General features: G+C 37.6%; 1 protein-coding gene across 1 annotated transcript in view; it reads right to left on the reverse strand.

Moving 5' to 3' along the window:
• Positions 1–1,328: 1,328 nt before the first annotated feature.
• The window catches only part of pkdcca (protein kinase domain containing, cytoplasmic a), a 45,066-nt gene continuing 31,868 nt past the window's right edge, over positions 1,329–14,526 (reverse strand). The window contains exons 6-7 of the mRNA XM_048205859.1: positions 8,471–8,644; positions 1,329–2,423 (exon numbers count right to left, since the gene is read on the reverse strand). Of these exons, the coding sequence (XP_048061816.1) occupies positions 2,329–2,423; positions 8,471–8,644 (269 nt within the window). The 3' untranslated portion in view covers positions 1,329–2,328. The remainder of the gene's footprint in view (positions 2,424–8,470; positions 8,645–14,526) is intronic.

Below are 14,526 nucleotides of genomic sequence, written 5' to 3' on the forward strand. Positions count from 1 at the left end.
TAGAATTTTTTTGCTTAAAATGCCTTTGAAATACATACACTCACCGGCCACTTTATTAGGTACACATTGATAGCCTTTTTGCCTTCAAAATTGCCTTAATTCTTCATGACACAGATTCAACAAAGTGCTAGAAACATTCCTCTGAAATTTTGGTTCATATTGACATGATAGAATCAAGCAGCTGCTGCAGATTTGTTGGCTGCACATCCATGATGTGAATCTCCTGTTCCAACACATCCCAAAGCTGCTCTATTGGATTGAGATCTGCTGACTGTGGAGGACATTTGAGTCTAGTGAACTCATTATGTTCAAGAAACCTGTTTGAGACTTTGTAACTTGGTTCATTTTCCTGCTGGAAGTAGCCATCAGAAGATAAAGGGATGGACATGGTCAGCAACAATACTCAAGTGTGCTTTGGCATTTAAACGATGTTCAATTGGTACTAAGAGGCCCAAAGTGTGCCAAGAAAATATCCCTCACACTATTACACCAGCAGCAGCCTGAACCGCTGATGTTTACGCCAAATCCTGACTCTGAATGTTGCAGCAGAAATACAGACTATATACAAACTAGGCAACATTTTTCCAATCTTTTAATGTCCAGTTTTGGTGAGCCCATGCAAATTGTAGCTTCAAGGTTGGACATGTTGTGCGTTCAGCGATGCTCTTCTGCCGATCTCAGGTGTAATAAGTGCTTATTTGAGTTAGTGTTGTCTTTTTATTAGCTGAACCAGTCTGGTCATTCTCCTCTGACCTCTGGCATCAACAAAGCATTTTCTCCCACAAAACTGTCGCTCACTGGATATTTTCTTTTTCAGGCCATTCTCTGTAAACCCTAGAGATGGTTGTGCCTGAAAATCCCAGTAGATCAGCAGTTTCTGAAATACTCAGACCAGCCCGTCTGCCACCAACAACCATTCCATGTTCAAAGTCATTTAAAAGGGTGGTTGATTATGATTTGACTTTTTAAACTTTAGTTAGTGTGTTAAGCCCTGGTTCGATGCCCACCCACGCCAGCATTGAGAGGCGTGTTGGCCAGTTTCCAGGGTACCAGTGGCGACGGAAAAAAATTTATTTCAAACATAAATAAATAAAATCTTTTTTGAGCATTTTTGAATGGTAGCATAGAGATGCAAATACTGCAGAGATATTGAGAAAATGTTAATACCTGACAAATGTGTTTTGAAACACTTAATAAAACCTGTAATATATTATCCCTTTAATATTGTTATCCATTTATAATGTTAGTAACAAATGTTCTATACCCAAAAGTTCATATTTCAGTTTTGTAAGACTATTCTGACTGTGAAAATGTTTTGCACACAAAAAGACAGTTTTAAGTCACATGACTTTATTTTTCTGTATAAAAATATCACTCTCATATACAACACAACCTTAAGACTCATAAGAAAACATGTACATGTACATCTCAGTGCTTTCACTGAAAGCAGAAACCTCTTGAACTCCTTCACCTGTCAAGTAATAGATCGACATTTCCTTGGGAAACTTTATCACACCAAGTGGGGATTGGCTGACTAACCAACATCTAATAATCAAGTACCACAATTCACCTCTCAAATGGGTCATTACATTCTGCCATTGAAAATAACATAAAAAATTCAAAACAGAACATGAAAAGCTTTAATGACAAGAAAATAAAAAAACACTTTTTTTTTGTAATAGAAATGTCTAGATTTGTTGCTGATCTGTTTTCAATTTTGATAAAAAAAAAAAAAATGATTTCATAATTTAAGAGAGGCGTTTTCATTCGTTAAACCAATAAATTACTTGTTTAGGCTGGTCCAGGTGAACATTTGGACATCAATTGTCAGAAGAATTTGTTTTACATGAGCAAATATTTGAAAAGATTTCAAAAATCAAAGCAAATGCTTTTAAAAGCTCAACAAACAGACCCTGATTCACATAGAAGAAAAAGTGCTGGATATCAGAGCAAATAAAGGAGGATTCTGTGTGGGCAAAGACAGAAAGAATGACAGATGGAGAGAAAGAAAGAGTGAAAGAAATACTGACAGAAGATCTCATTAAACACACACTGGGACAAGCACAAACAGCCTCTCTGCATCTCTGCCAGATGCACATTCACAGTCCAATCCCAGCTTCAGAGCGGCAGTATTGCACATAGCTGACAGCTGACCTCCACCTGACCGAGTCTCCAAGAGAAAATCCGACCTCCTGAAAGCTGCTTTCTCTGTAGAGCATCCTCCCCGAACCCTAAGCGACATGCCCTCGGGAAAGACAGCACGTGAGCGTCTTCAGAGGGAGCCGATCAGAAGATACTGATGATGATGATGATGATGTCTCTCTCATCTCAGCTCTCAGCTGCTCCCAGCCGTACGTATGAAAGTTTACCTGGAGCCGCGGTCAAGCTGGATGCTCCGGTTTTGAAGAGCACAAGCTGATGACCTGCAGAGATCGAAACAGGCTGTGAGAGAATGGCCATTTACTGCTACAAAACAGCAGACAAGGCGAATAGGATGTGAGAAATATGAAGTGGGAGGAAGAGAAATGTGAGAGTGCTGTGGATCTACACCATCAAGTCTAAAGGTGCGGTCACATTTACCATTGTTCAGCGAATTTTTGTGGGCGAAATTGAGTCATTTCAATAGAAATCATCACGATTGGGAATTTCACATGAGGACAAAGATTGGCCCGCTCAGATTTCACAACCGGTTTAAGTTAATTACAATGATTTATTGCGCTGATCAACAGAAGGCTGCTTGATTTGAATGTGGCCTCTGTGTGAGCTGTGCTTCATTCATTGCTACACTATTGACAATAGACTTTTTTGACTGCAAAATTTCGCTAATGCGACCACACTTTAATATCATCTAATACGGCTGGAAATTTGAGCTAAAATACTGTAGATTTTGACATGCACAACAAAATGGACCCTAGTAAAAAAATAAATAAAATAAAAACCTACACCAAAGTCTATTTAAAATAGATTTATTTCATACTAAGTATACTTCAAATCCATTAACATATTTACTGACATATCACTTAAGACTTACTGAAATAAAATTATAATCTTTATTTGGAGTATTTCTTTATTGCACAATGCACAGTTCTTTATATTATGGCTAAAAAGTGTTTTAATATCACTATTAATAAGGATTGTATGATGCACAATCAAATATACTTCAGTATATGTTTAGTTGGACCTCAGCACTACTTCTGCACAATTACAAAGTACAAAATTAGTCGTTCCAATTTAACAGACTTCAAGTTTAGTATACCAAAAGTACAATTGCAGGGTATTTTTAAATATGTAAATGTATTTGTAATATACTTACTTATACATTTGAGTATTTTTTTTTACTCTAGGGTAATCATTTTGACAAATTAAAACTCTTCAATATCTGAGCTCATTTAGACAGTAATGATTTTAAATGGAAAACCTCCTTCTCAGATGTTTCTCATGACAAAAAATAAGCAATAGAACCAGCAAAAAAAGCAATATGTCTCCTCTAAAGTTTCATAAGCAATCTCGAAAATGTCTCACATTCTCCTCAGATTTGCCAGGCAGAAGTCTGCAATCAAAAGTCTTCCAAGACCAAATGATCTGAGCTATGCTATCCACGTTTATTTTATAGCTCCATACTTCTTCTGTATGTCAGCTATTTGTGTCTAGTTTTATTCATCCTGAGAACTTTTAGTAGAAACATCTTGTTGAAATCTCCTGAGCTATAAAAAGAGCAACCTCTGGGTCATAAAATGTTCCAGTGGGCTACAAGAACAGATCTGAAGCAGTTGAGAGCCGCTGGTCCACATGCGGTTGTTGTGTGCGGTGATGAGAGCGGGTGTGAGGAGAGCGCGGTCACGGCAGTTAAAGCTTTCATCAGGAGGACATTCATCAGTTACCAAAGGACGTACATTCACACGAATCCATTAACACTACGACACACTATAGTGGCTCTTTTCCAAAACCTAGTAAGCTGCCTTGCTGTCTACTCTCTAAATAGGCAGCTGTCTCTAAGGCATCCCAACTGAAATGGATCCTCACAAGTGACACTCTCTACATAGGCAGCAACTCTGTGTGACATACAAACGGTGCAGACTTGATTCACAGTTGCATTCAAAAGAGACTGATGTTAGTATGTTGGTTGCTGTGATACTCCAATAGAGTGCATTAGTGTCTGTCCACTTGGCTCCGAAAAATACTTTTTCCATTATTTTTTTTTCCATAGGGAGAAAAAAAGTCTTTGTTAAAGCATTATAAGCCATGAATTAAGCTGACCAGCTATGCAAATAATTTTACCGTTTACTGCTCTTTGTAATACTTCTAGTCAGGGCTTGACATTAACTTTTTTGCTCACCAGCCACTGTGGCAAGTGGTTTTATAAAGTTACAGCCACTCAGCATTTTCACTGGCCACAATTTTGACATCGAAACCATGGGGAAAAACTGCCGTATAGATATTTTGGTGACACTTTAGAATAATGGTCCGTCATTAATAAGTAACTATGCAGTAAGTAATGCGGGACTAAAGAGTAGTACTACATTAAAGGGCACCTATTATGCCCCTTTTTACAAGATGTAATATTGGTCTTGGGTGTCCCCAGAATGTATTTGTGAAGTTTCAGCACAAAATACCCCACAGTTAATTTATTATAACCATTTGAAAATGTCATTTTTGGGGCCTGTTTTAAAAAGAGCTGTTTTGGTGTGTACCGCCTTAAATATAAATGAGCTGCATATCCCCGCCCTGCCTTTGGATGAGGGCGTAACTTGCATACCTATGGCAATAAACAGAGGGTAGAAGCAGAATGGCTGAGAGTGAGAGACCCGCTGTTTTGTATGGCATTCAGCCGTACATGTTTGAACCGGAATCAGACCCAGATGATGAAGAGACTCCGGCAGAAGAAACACAATTGAGAATGGAGCAGGACGTCTCTGAATGGTTATTTGATACATTTATGTACTTATAGAGTTTTAATCGCGTCCCCTTTGCAATTATGGATGTGCAACACACACACACACACACTGTGATAACGTTCGCGCAATTTTTTGAAACTACAAACACAAATACTGTGATAACGTTTGCTAAGTACAAATGAAATTATATTTATGCGAGGGAACGGTTGCGTCATGTTGACATTATTGTCGTACAGGTGCTTATGTGGCAAATGTGAGAAGATGGCTACAGAACCAGAAAATATATGCTGCAGGGAGATAGAACAGGTATTAATTCATTTACATTTGTAATTGTTGCAAAAAATAATACGTGACATAAAACTGTCTGCATAGCTGTGATGTTTCTGTCTGCACGCCAATATCCCTCGTTCTACAGCTTCGTGTCGATGTGCTGGCCTTTGTATAAACATAGCAATTTTGATGTCTTGTCTTTACAGAAAACATACACAGTTTTTAATACAATATCTTTAAAAATATATATATACGTGTGGATACACACTATACAAACAAGGTTTAAATCAGACATTCTACGACGACGACAACAACTTTAGACGCATTTGTTATTGAATTGGCTGACATGGACTGAAATGACTATTTGCTCAAAAAACATTAAATACACTTACTTCTTCTGGAGGTGACGTTGGATCGCGAACAGTAGGCAACGATCCACACTTGAGGATTAACTTTGAAGCAAGACCTGCTTTGAATTGACCCTCGTTCTCAAAACAGTCGGTCAAAAAATGATTCGCGCAAACATAAACGTATTTTGGAATTTTGAGTGGCGCCTTTCCTTCGTAAATAAAATCCATCCACTGCGTTTTCAGTGGCTCTGATGTCGGAAGTAAGTGAAAACTACTATGTTCATTATTACATCCCACAACAGAACACTTATGTTTCTTAGGAGACATTACCGGCTGTCGTTGAAACAATGGAGGATGGTTGACCGATCACCGAGGGCGGGGTCTATGCCAAAACCAGATTGTCAATCAAACCACGTGGGTGGGGCTTAGCGCAATTCTACGTCACAGTGAGAGCAATCTTAGAACAGGGCGTTCTGAGACAGTGCTTATGAATTATTGAGATTGTAAAAAAAACCACTGGGTGGATTTTTCTCATTCTAGGGTGGTTTTGCTCACACACTGCCAACACACATTTATGGTCAAACACCATGTAAAAGTGAATTTTGCATAATAGGTGCCCTTTAACACTTCAGCTACTACTATTAACTAATATAGAAACAAGCTTAACTAATCAGTAAGTAATATCAAATTAAGAACACAGTTCCTTAGTAGCTAATCAATAATTACCTAATGAAATTACCATCATTAATAACTATTAACTAACGAATTGTAAAGAACATTATCGTGTGTCTGAGACATGTAATCAGTCATCATTTTTACTCTGAATATAGTCATAAAATGCATCACTAATTACTCAAGTGTTACCTAGTCACTATGCAGTACCTACTAGTGATCAGGACCATTATTTTAAAGTGAAAAACATCTTTTTCACATTAAAATAATGGTCAAGATCACTAGTAGTTCTTGAAGAATGACTAGGTACTTTAGTAATTAGTGATGCACTAATTACTAATTACAAGATGTGAGCAATTGCATCACTAATTACTCAAGTACCTAGTCATTCTTCATTCTTCAGTGTTACCTAGTGACTAGGTAACACTTGAGATTAGTGATGCATTTTATGACCACATTGAGAGTAAAAAAAAGACAACTGCTCACATCTCAGACATTTTAATGTTGTGATTAGTAATTAATGCGTAGTAATTCCTATAATTTAATGTTACTCAATTCTTCTAATTATTGATTAGCTAAAATGGTTGTTCTTGATTAGTCTATATTAGTTAGAGACTGTCCTCCAAAAAACCCCCGACCCTATAGGTTGTTTTTCAAGCAACTTATTACGACCTATATTTACGGCAAAATGCGTGTTCATTTAAATGCAATGTGTGGACTTTTTACACCATTTGTCCTATTTCCATTTAGCAAAACAAATTTTTTTATTAACGACTACACCTACCCCACCCCTAAACCTCCCCTTAGTGATTTATAGTGCATATATACTTTATGAGCACATGTGCTCCCTGGGATCGAACCCACGATCACATGATCACATGATTGCATATTGTCATTGCAATGCTCTACCAATTGAGCTATGCGAAACCCGAAATAAGACGCAGATAAAAGGGAACAATGCATTAAAATGAAAGTGTCCTGTTGTCAATAGGGGCGCAACTTTAGTAAACGCTCCTATGGGTCGTATTTCAGGGAAGTGACAAACGACCTATATGGTCGTATTAGTTGGAGAACATGTTGATTAGTTAATAGAAGTAGCTGAAGTGTTAATGTAGTACTACTCATTAGTCCTGCATTACTTCCTGCATAGTTACTTATTAATGGCCGACCATTATTCTAAAGTGTTACCGATATTTTTAATATTTTCTTATAATTTGGCAGCAGGTTTATTAGGCTGCTGTCACTTTAAGACCTGACGCACGGATCCATTATTCTGTTACACACTCATTGTCTAACTGTTTACGTTCACTTAAAACATAAGTGACTGTGTTTACATGAATACTCGCCAAGACCAACATTTTGACATTATTTTGTGTGTTTTTGACTGTTTTCGCACAATTACAGTGAAAAATAACTCAATTTAGCACTGAGAGGCAGCTTTATGTGAGTGCAATTTGGGTGCGAGCACAAGTCAGGTAAATATCTAGAAGCATTAACACCTGCCAACCCTCCGAATGCGAGTGTATTTCAGCAGTGGCATGTAACACAGTCACTCCTACAAGCCATTTTGGTGGATGAATTATATATATAATATATACAAATTTTTTATTTTAGTAAAAAGGCATCTGAAATAATAAACTAAGTGCAATGTATTGTTGTCAAAAATTTCGATACTGAAATATCTGGAACACATCCAATACTCATTTTCTGCAGAATAGATACACGATGCCAGCTACACTTTCTTGCTCTCTCATCTGTCCGACGGTGAGTTGACACACAAACCCGCTTCCCCTCACTCACTCGTTTCACTTGCTCCGGATGAATATTGTTGGTGTTACAGGGCTTGAATTTTAGCGTGGGATTGCGCGTATTGCGCATAATTTTACTAATTCCCGCAGATTTTGTGGCCATCACTCCTCACGTCTCCCTCTTTTTATCTGCCATTTTCTCTTTTTATCTGCTTCCCTCTTTCTCTTGGCCTTCCTCCGACTGTGACATTGCACTTAGTTTATTATTTCAGATGCCTTTTTACTAAAATAAAAAATTTGTATATATTATATATATAATTCATCCACCAAAATGGCTTGTAGGAGTGACTGTGTTACATGCCACTGCTGAAATACACTCGCATTTGGAGGGTTGGCGGGTGTTAATGCTTCTAGTTATTTACCTATAGCAGAACAATATCTTAGTTCCGCACTGCGAAATGAGTTGGATAGTTAGTATGAAATGTACTAAGCCGAGCTACACATATTTAAACAGTGCGACACTTTGCAGCATTACCTGTCCACGTGCTCTGATTGGTCATGACGAAGGCCCGGCATTGGGCGTGGCTCTCACACACGTCAACAGCTTCGTGGACGCTGAAGACTGACAGCAGGCATCCGTCGTGCTGATAGGACGGCCAGCAGCGGTAGTTCTCTGCTGCTATTGAGGCATCTGACACACGTTTATACTCTGTCAAAAGAGAGAAAGTCTTGTAAAAATGCTATTCTTCAAAATACTCTAGTTATAAGTATGTGTTATTTATGAGAAACGGCCAGATAGTAAACCACCGACATCCACCGATATAAAGTAGAATTTTATTTTATTTTAATTTTATTGCATTGCAAGTAAGTAAATCTTTCACGTTCAATGCTTTCTGTCCAAGCTGACAGCCCCCATGACAGCACTGACACACACCGCTCAATAAATCAAACACATAACAACTGTCCAAGAAAAGCAGAGTGTGTGTATGTGTGAGTGCGTAGGAGTTTAACACGCAGCGAAACAAACTTCTTCATTGTGTTAACACAGGGGGTGCCTTGTTCTTTGATGGAGTAGGGAATCTTCAGGCTGTTGTTAGTCAGAGCTTGACATGCGTCTCCTTTATCTATTACTTCCTCAGAAATTCACTCAAACACACACATTTCAAACGCCACTCGGCGTGACCCCGACCACAATAAATGCCTCCGTCACGGGCAGTCGCAGTCAGAGGAAGGCCAAGAGAAAGAGGGAAGCAGATAAAAAGAGAAAATGGCAGATAAAAAGAGGGAGACGTGAGGAGTGATGGCCAAAAGAAAATTAAACTAACACCGTCCCTCGCACGCATTCATCTGCCCCATCTCTCTCCTTCTGTCATCTGTCACTGTGCTGTCAGCTCTTCAACAATGCACTACATCACTGAGCTAAAGAAACCAATGCCATGCTTCCAAACCCACCTAACATTTCAGAAAACAACAAACATTTGGAAAATAAAGGAATGTCCTTATGAAGTTAGTTTAGTTTAGGGTCCGATTCTCACTATTAACTAGTTGCTTATTATCATGAATATTACTAGAATATTGGCTGTTTATTAGTACTTATAAAGCACATATTAATGCCTTATTCTGCATGACCATATTCTACATCCCTTAATCCTAATACCTAAACTTAACAACTACCTTACTATTAATAAGCAGTAATTAGGAATTTATTGAGCCAAAAGTCATAGTTAATAATTAGTTAATGAGAATTTTTTTTAGCACATTTTCACAAAATTCTCAATTCATATTCAAAAATATCACTCTCATTACTATAATATATCTAGATACTTCACTTGTGAGTTGTTTTTTTTTCGTAATTACTATTATTTTCAATACTGATTCTCATTAGATTATTGTTACTGTAATACTGTATTTTTTACTGTAATTCAATGATTTCATTTAATTTAAAACAGCATAATGCAATAAAACACAGCAAAGACAGTAAAAGTATATACTACCATGACATATATATATAATTTTTTGTTTTTAAATTAAATGTATACAATATAAATTAAATAATATTACAATATATTATTATATTTATATTACTGTTATAATATTACAATTAATATATTATAATCATACTAATAATATTAATATCAATAATAATATATTATGTTATTTTTGTATTAATATTATTAATATAAATATAATATTACATAGGCATCCCTGTGACACAACAGATGATAAGCGGTTTGAAAAATAGATGGATGGATAATATTACATTTTAACATATTAAACATTGTTATTAAAATTATAAATATAACAATCATTATAATATATATCATTATAGCATTACAGTAATACAGTAATGAGATTTGTTAGATTACGGCAATGAGAATTAGAGGGGACATATTTAATTGTGATGAATACAAGGTTGCAGTGTAAATAGCAAAGTTTTCACAATGTTCTACCAACTTAAACTTAAAAAACTCCTGCAATAATAGTACCTACCAGCATGTCCTAACAAGTAATTTATCTGTTTACACTGAACGTAAATTTGCTGTGTCACAATCATAACCAACAGGAATTAGATAATAAATAGCAGTACTTGTGGACAAATGAAATTTCACTGCGTACGGGTGTTAAAAGAGACACATCCTAATCGATCGCCCACTATAATGTCACGCCTGATTATGAAACAGTATAATCAACTAACGTGTACGGTAGAGACATGAGTTGAGTGCACTCTGAGACGTCAAGAGTAACTAATGAGAACAGACCTCTGTAACGCTGCCAACATTCTCCTCACTGCAGCTCTGATGGCCAGATCTTTTAAGTGTGTTTTTTGTCATAAAAATGTGCAGCTGTCTGTTTCTCATCTCGGTCATGTTGTATCAAGTCAACATTACAAGATGTGATTCACATTAACACAACATACTGTTTGTAATACTGAATGTATGACATTACATTACTGAACAAGGGCAGCTGTTCTCTCTCAGATGAGAGAAAGAATATATGTAGCTGTCCGTATGAATTCAACAGCTGCGAGTAGCTCAATTTGGTGAAAACGGGCGCGTAGGAACAACCTGAAAAGTGTGTGTGTGGAAGAGGCACATTATACAGTAAAGCGAATATTAATACCATAATGTCCTGTTTGCCTTTAACTGATTTGCTGAAAGGCAGACTTTGGTAAACAAACATTAACCTTAGTAAGGTTTTCCGAATAACATCGACCCAGCTAACAGGGATCATTCTTAGAACATCTAGCAAGGTTATGAACAAACAATCTTCTAATAACATTAATAGAATGTTTGTTCAAAGTTATATAAGTCTCTGGTGTCCCCAGAATGTGTCTGAAGTTTCAGCTCAAAATCCCCCACAGATCATTTATTATAGCTTGTCAAATTTTCCCTTATTTGGGTGTGAGCAAAAATCTGCAGTTTTTGTGTGTCCCTTGATGAGCTGCTGCTCCCAACCCCCTTTCCAGAAGAGGGCGGAGCTTTAACAGCTCAACAACAACAAAGCTGGAGAATCTCACGCAGCCAAAATGAGGATTGTCAGTAACGGTGTTCAGCCTTACATTGTTCAAACCGGAGTCGACACTGATGGAGAGACTCAGGAAGAAGTTACAACTTTTAGAATGAAACTGGACGTTTCTGAATGGTTAGTGGATAAATTTATGTAGTTGCTGTGGAGTTGATTCAACTCATCCACTAGCATGTGCCGTCATGTTCATCTTTTGTGCAAATCCAGTGTTGAATTGATCCTCGTTTGTGAAGCAGTCCAGCGTAAAATGACGGCATGACAACAACACTCTACTACAACAACTCTTCCTCTTCTCTAAAGCAGCCCAACATGACCACACCCCCTTTGTTGAGTGTTCTCGAGGGCGGGGTTTATGTAAATTTTAGGGTTAGTGATGTCACTAAGCCAGGAAGAAGCTTGTTGTAGTCCCTACCAACCATTTGTTGTAGTCCTTAAACAGCAATTTCTGTAAAAGAAAATATCTCTCTTTGCATTGAACTTTGAGCATCGTAACTTTGCAGATGTTGTTTATGCTCAAACAGCAACATTACAAACTAACTACAGTTAAAAAAAGTCAAATCATAATCAACCACCCCTTTAATAACATGATTTCCCATTTGCCTTTAACTGATTAGCTGAAAAGGCAGACTTTTGGTAAACAGACACTAACCACTAACCAACATTTTGTGAATAACACCGACCCAGCTAAGTTCTTCTAATAACATTAATATAATGTTTGTTCAAAGTTATCTGGTGTTTAATAATGTTCTTAAAGGATTAGTTCACTTTCAAATAAAAATAATTAACTAGATTAACTTAGATAATTTACTCACCCCCATGTAATCCAAGATGTCCATGTCTTTCTTTCTTCAGTCGAAAAGAAATTAAGGTTTTTGAGGAAAACATTCCAGGATTTTTCTCCATATAGTGGACTTCAATGGACTCCGGTTGAAGGCCAATATTAGTTTCATTGCAGCTTCAAAGAGCTCTACATGATCCCAGACGAGAAATAAGGGTCTTATCTAGAGAAACCATCACTCATTTTCTAAAAGAAAAATTAAAATTTTATTCATTTTAACCATAAATGCTCATCTTGAACTAGCTCTCTTCTTCTTCTCTATTAGAATTCCAGCAGTGTAGATGCTGCTAAGTGTATTACTGCCCTCCACAGGTCAAAGTTTGAACTAAATTGTCATATACAATATGCTAGTTCAATAGTATATAACAATTAGTTCAAACTTTGACCTGTGGAGGGCAGTAATACACTTAGCAGTTATGGTTAAAACGTATATAATTTCTATTTTTTTTTTTTTTTTTAGAAAATGAGCGATGGTTTCTCTAGATAAGACCCTTATTCCTCGTCTGGGATTGTGTAGAACGCTTTGAAGCTGCACTAAAACTGTAATTTTGACCTTCAACCGTTTGGGCTCCATTGAAGTCCACTCTATGGAGAATAATCCTGGAACGTTTTCATCAAAAACCTTCATTTCTTTTCGACCGAAGAGAGAAGGACATGGACATCTTGGATGACTTGGGGGTGAGTAAATTATCAGGAATTTGAAAGTGAACTAATCCTTTAAAACAGCACAAAAACATCAGTGATAAATCTTAAATGTTTTTGTTGGACGTTGGTCTGACATTTTTTAAATGTTGCTACTTGTTTCAGAATGTTCAGAGAACATTCAAATGTAACATTCCCATAATCATTGCAAAATGATAAAATGGAATGTTTACTTTAATAACAACGTTTTAAACATTCAGAAATAACATTTTCATAACTTAATGGGAACATTAGCAAAACCTTCTTAAAACATATTTTTGTTAGCTGGGGAAGTGGTCTGTATTTTTAATGGAATTTACTTCTCTTCAAAAAGTATCTGAACACAGCTCTTTGCTAGCGCGCCCGTGACAAGACCCGGCAGGCAAACCTGCATCGCTTACTCATCTAAGATCATCAAACCGAGTTGACGACAGTACTTTGTGACGTTCCTCTTCTTCATGTTAATGCACCGTTAATATGATCGATAAAGACTGTTGAAGGACAGCTTTGATTACACGCCAACCACTGGCCCACCGCGCTGAAATACAGCTAGTCTGAGTTTTCACAATCCAACCGTGGCTCTTTGACATTGTGCAGTTTGGAAGCAGAATGGCGATGGATACATTGTCATGGACCGCATGCCTTTGGCAAAATGCTGACAATGTGGTCATGTATTTGAAAAACGATCCTATAGTAATCCATTTTGTGGACAGGATATATCGGTATAGAGCTGTCAATATGGCACCGCTGCACCGCTGTGAGGTTTGTAAATGGTTCTGGATAGTGTCTCGGAGAGTTTGGAGAGTTTTACTCGTTTTTTTTATGCTCTTTAAGAAGGTTGTAATGTAAACTCAAGGCCTCATTCACAGCACTGTGACAATGGGCCTGATAAAAGGAGAAGAGCCTTTAAAAGACCCGAGCTAACTGTGCGCTACCATAAATGTCGGAATCTCTGAGTCTCATTTTCCCTCTCTCGCTCTTCAGGGATATGGCTGGATGGGCCTTACTGACGTGATTCACTGTTTCTCCTCGAAAGTAAGGCTTTGAATGAAGGTCACTGGGCAAGCTGCCTCCGATGAGATCTTTCTGATAAGTGAGTGCAGTGGGATCGAGGAGAGGGAGGGCCGTACGCACGCGGCAACTAAGTGGAGCAAGAAGCCAGTAAATAAGAGCAACTATTAGACTCTTTATTGCCCTAATTAACGCTTTATGGAGCTCCCGCTTTCTTTGAATGTTCCTGTAAGACGCAGGAGAAATGAGAGAGAAGGTGATGCAGTCAGCCAGAGGCATGCTGGGCTTTTAATGCGTGTTGGGCAGGAGTGAATTCCGTAGGGAAGCCCTGTCTGTATCCATGCAAACCCACAGTGCTGCCAGGGGACCCTGTTTTACAAGAATATCTCAAACGCCAGGCAGAGCAGAGAAGTGTCCAGTCAAAATACCGCACGCTGGACTAGAATGGAGATTACGAAGGCCTGTTCACAAGAATATGACATGAACTTTTTAAATATTAGCCGATCGTGTTTATTCCCCATTATCCAGAGAGTAGA

The sequence above is a fragment of the Megalobrama amblycephala genome, linkage group LG10 (assembly GCF_018812025.1).
Source record: "Megalobrama amblycephala isolate DHTTF-2021 linkage group LG10, ASM1881202v1, whole genome shotgun sequence".
Lineage (NCBI taxonomy): Eukaryota > Metazoa > Chordata > Actinopteri > Cypriniformes > Xenocyprididae > Megalobrama > Megalobrama amblycephala.